General features: G+C 37.2%; 1 protein-coding gene across 1 annotated transcript; it reads right to left on the bottom strand.

Moving 5' to 3' along the window:
• Window positions 1-162: 162 nt before the first annotated feature.
• Window positions 163-1,814, bottom strand: Phb2 (prohibitin 2). The gene is made up of 5 exons (XM_011303155.1): window positions 1,560-1,814; window positions 1,066-1,328; window positions 640-957; window positions 488-565; window positions 163-399 (listed from the first exon to the last, which is right to left on the bottom strand). The coding sequence occupies exons 1-5, from the start codon at window positions 1,687-1,689 to the stop codon at window positions 286-288; spliced, it is 903 nt and encodes a 300-aa protein (XP_011301457.1). The 5' UTR covers window positions 1,690-1,814; the 3' UTR covers window positions 163-285.
• Between the last annotated feature and the right edge of the window lie 736 nt (window positions 1,815-2,550).

The raw sequence follows: 2,550 nt of genomic DNA, 5'->3' as shown, positions 1-2,550 counted from the left end.
TTTTTTTTTTGGGACAAGTGATCTCCTCAATTCATCATTTCGTTAATATCTCAAGGGCCGAATTTAAAATGAAATAATGAAATTTCATTTTCTAATTCTTTCTAACGAAAGGAGAAGTATCAGTGATTGCAAAAAAAATCGAGATGAAGAAATGAACTAAAATGGTTTTTCAGTTTTTTAATAATGTTCTTCGACTCTCCACCCCTACATTAATGTAACAATTAAAATGCAACTGATTCTTAATGTAATTCGTTTTATAAACTTCAGTAGCGTTTTTTGTTTTATTTAGTTCTTGCTCTTACTTTTCAATTTCTCTGAGGCAACATCGAAGGCCGGATCCTGGATGTTGAGCATCAGATTATTTCCATTGAGGTAGACTCTGTTCTGAGAAGTAGCAATCTGCAAAATAAAAGATATTGCCATTGAATCCATCCGTGAGCAATTTCTTTCGTCTCAAAACATTGAATAATTTTCAATTTTTTATTACCGTGCGAGAAATACTCTGTGCAGCACGTAATTTCCTGAGTTTGAGATATCCTGGATTCTGGGAGACAGCTAGACCCAAGTGCAAAGGAGTTAAGGATGAAAATCGAAATAGAACTGAAAAATTGATCAGAAAAATCATTTTGAAAAGGATATCATTTTGGCAGCTTCAGCCTCTCCCTCTGCTTGAACAATTTTCTGCTGTTTTTCTTGCTTTGCACGTTCCACGACGAATGCTGCACGCTGTGCCTCCTGTTGGGCGACCTGTTTGGCCTCCACAGCAGCAGTGTATTCCTTTCCAAAACTCAATTCAGTTATTGACACGTCATCAAGAACGATATTCCAATCTTTCGCTCTCTCAGTCAATTCTTTTCTCACTAATGTTGACACTTGCTGGCGCATTGTAATTAATTGGGATGCATTGAACTTGGCGACTACTGATTTTAACACCTCATTGCAGATGCTGGGCAAGACCTTGAGACAAATTAAATACGAACAATTAATTTTAGGATAGCTTGAGGCATTCTCTGTTGATTTCAATTTATCTGATTATTTTGGCAAAATCGGTAATTGATAAAGTACTTTTTCATCGTAATCCTGTCCCAACTGGCGGTACATCGCTGGCAGTTTACTGGCGTCAGGACGCGAGAGAACTCTCAGCGATATATTAACCATCTGCAGGTCCTTGGAACCAGTTGGCGATGAAATTTTTCTGGGTCTGCTCCTGATGTCGTAGATTATTGGATACTGGAACCAGGGGACGCGAAAGTGCAGGCCCTCGGTGAATATGTCCTTCTGAATTCCTCCGACTCGTGAGAAAATTATGGCACGATGACCACCATCCACTGGAAATAACCAAGACGATTAAAAAAAAAATACAACAGAAAAACCTGAATGACGTAATCAGTCCGAGATTTTATTTTATAATTGATCAATATCTTTTCCAGAATTTTGGGGTTATGGGTATTGATTGGGGAGACGAGAAAAAAGGGAAGTGGAGACAGTTGTCGTTATAGTCTAAGGGATAATTAGAGTTGATTAGGAAGACTAATAGGGGAATGGAGATGAAGGCTGACCTGTGTACATGGACTGGGAAACTCCATAGGCTGCGACTCCAGCGGCTGCGAGGAATTTCAAACCCATGTTCATGCCTCCGGGTGTCTTGCTCAATCGTCCAGCGAAGTCATTCAGCTTGCTCTGCGCCATTGTCTTTATTTGAATTCACTGATTAATAAATTTATTACTGGTAGCAGTAATTATGAAATTCTAGTGGAATATTACGAGATACCGGCGCGCACGTTTTCCCAAGTCGGTAGAAGCTAGTGGTACGAAGTTAGTCACTTCCAGGGTTTCAATGAATTAGTTGGGTGTTGGTAATTGTGGTTTACACATGTGAAGATGGCAGATGGATAATTTGATTTTTTTTCATTTTTTAAAGGTTTTTTTCGCGAATTTTTGATGAGAGAATCGATATCATTCGTAATGATCTTTAAAAAAGGATTTTGAGAGACAAAAAAAGTGATCTGGACTTTTGGGTTTTTTTAAAGTGATGTGATCAGGGGGTGAATATATTTGAGATCTGTCGGTTGATATAGAATGGGATTTTAACAGAAATAAAGGAATCTAATAATTGAAATTTGAATCGTAAATAATATCGATTTAAATTCAAATTAGAATTGGATTTAATTTGATTTTTAAGAAATCAGTCTCCACCAGAGGCCCCGGGGCCTGATCTGCGTTGTAGGAGAGGAAAGCGACTTTTTCAAATTTCGATGTCTTCATCGTCTTTAACGGCTTCTTCATCATCTACAGGGAAAATGCATCCGAAATCAATCATCGATTAATAAAAAATTTAATTATACCAAAACTAATGTTCCTATCCCAAAAACTCATAGATCGGGCCCCTGCACCGAGGTAAATGTCTCTTTTTTCATTTTTGTTTTTATTTATGTTTCACTATTTTAATATACGAATATTTGCGAAACGAATTAAAATCAATCATTTGGGGCGAAACCCTAAAATCATGGATTCTTCTCTTATTTTTATTAAGTGATGACAATAAATTGT

This window comes from Fopius arisanus, unplaced genomic scaffold, assembly GCF_000806365.1.
Source record: "Fopius arisanus strain USDA-PBARC FA_bdor unplaced genomic scaffold, ASM80636v1 scaffold00031, whole genome shotgun sequence".
In the NCBI taxonomy this organism is placed as follows: domain Eukaryota; kingdom Metazoa; phylum Arthropoda; class Insecta; order Hymenoptera; family Braconidae; genus Fopius; species Fopius arisanus.
This window is presented reverse-complemented; position numbering and strand designations above follow the sequence as displayed.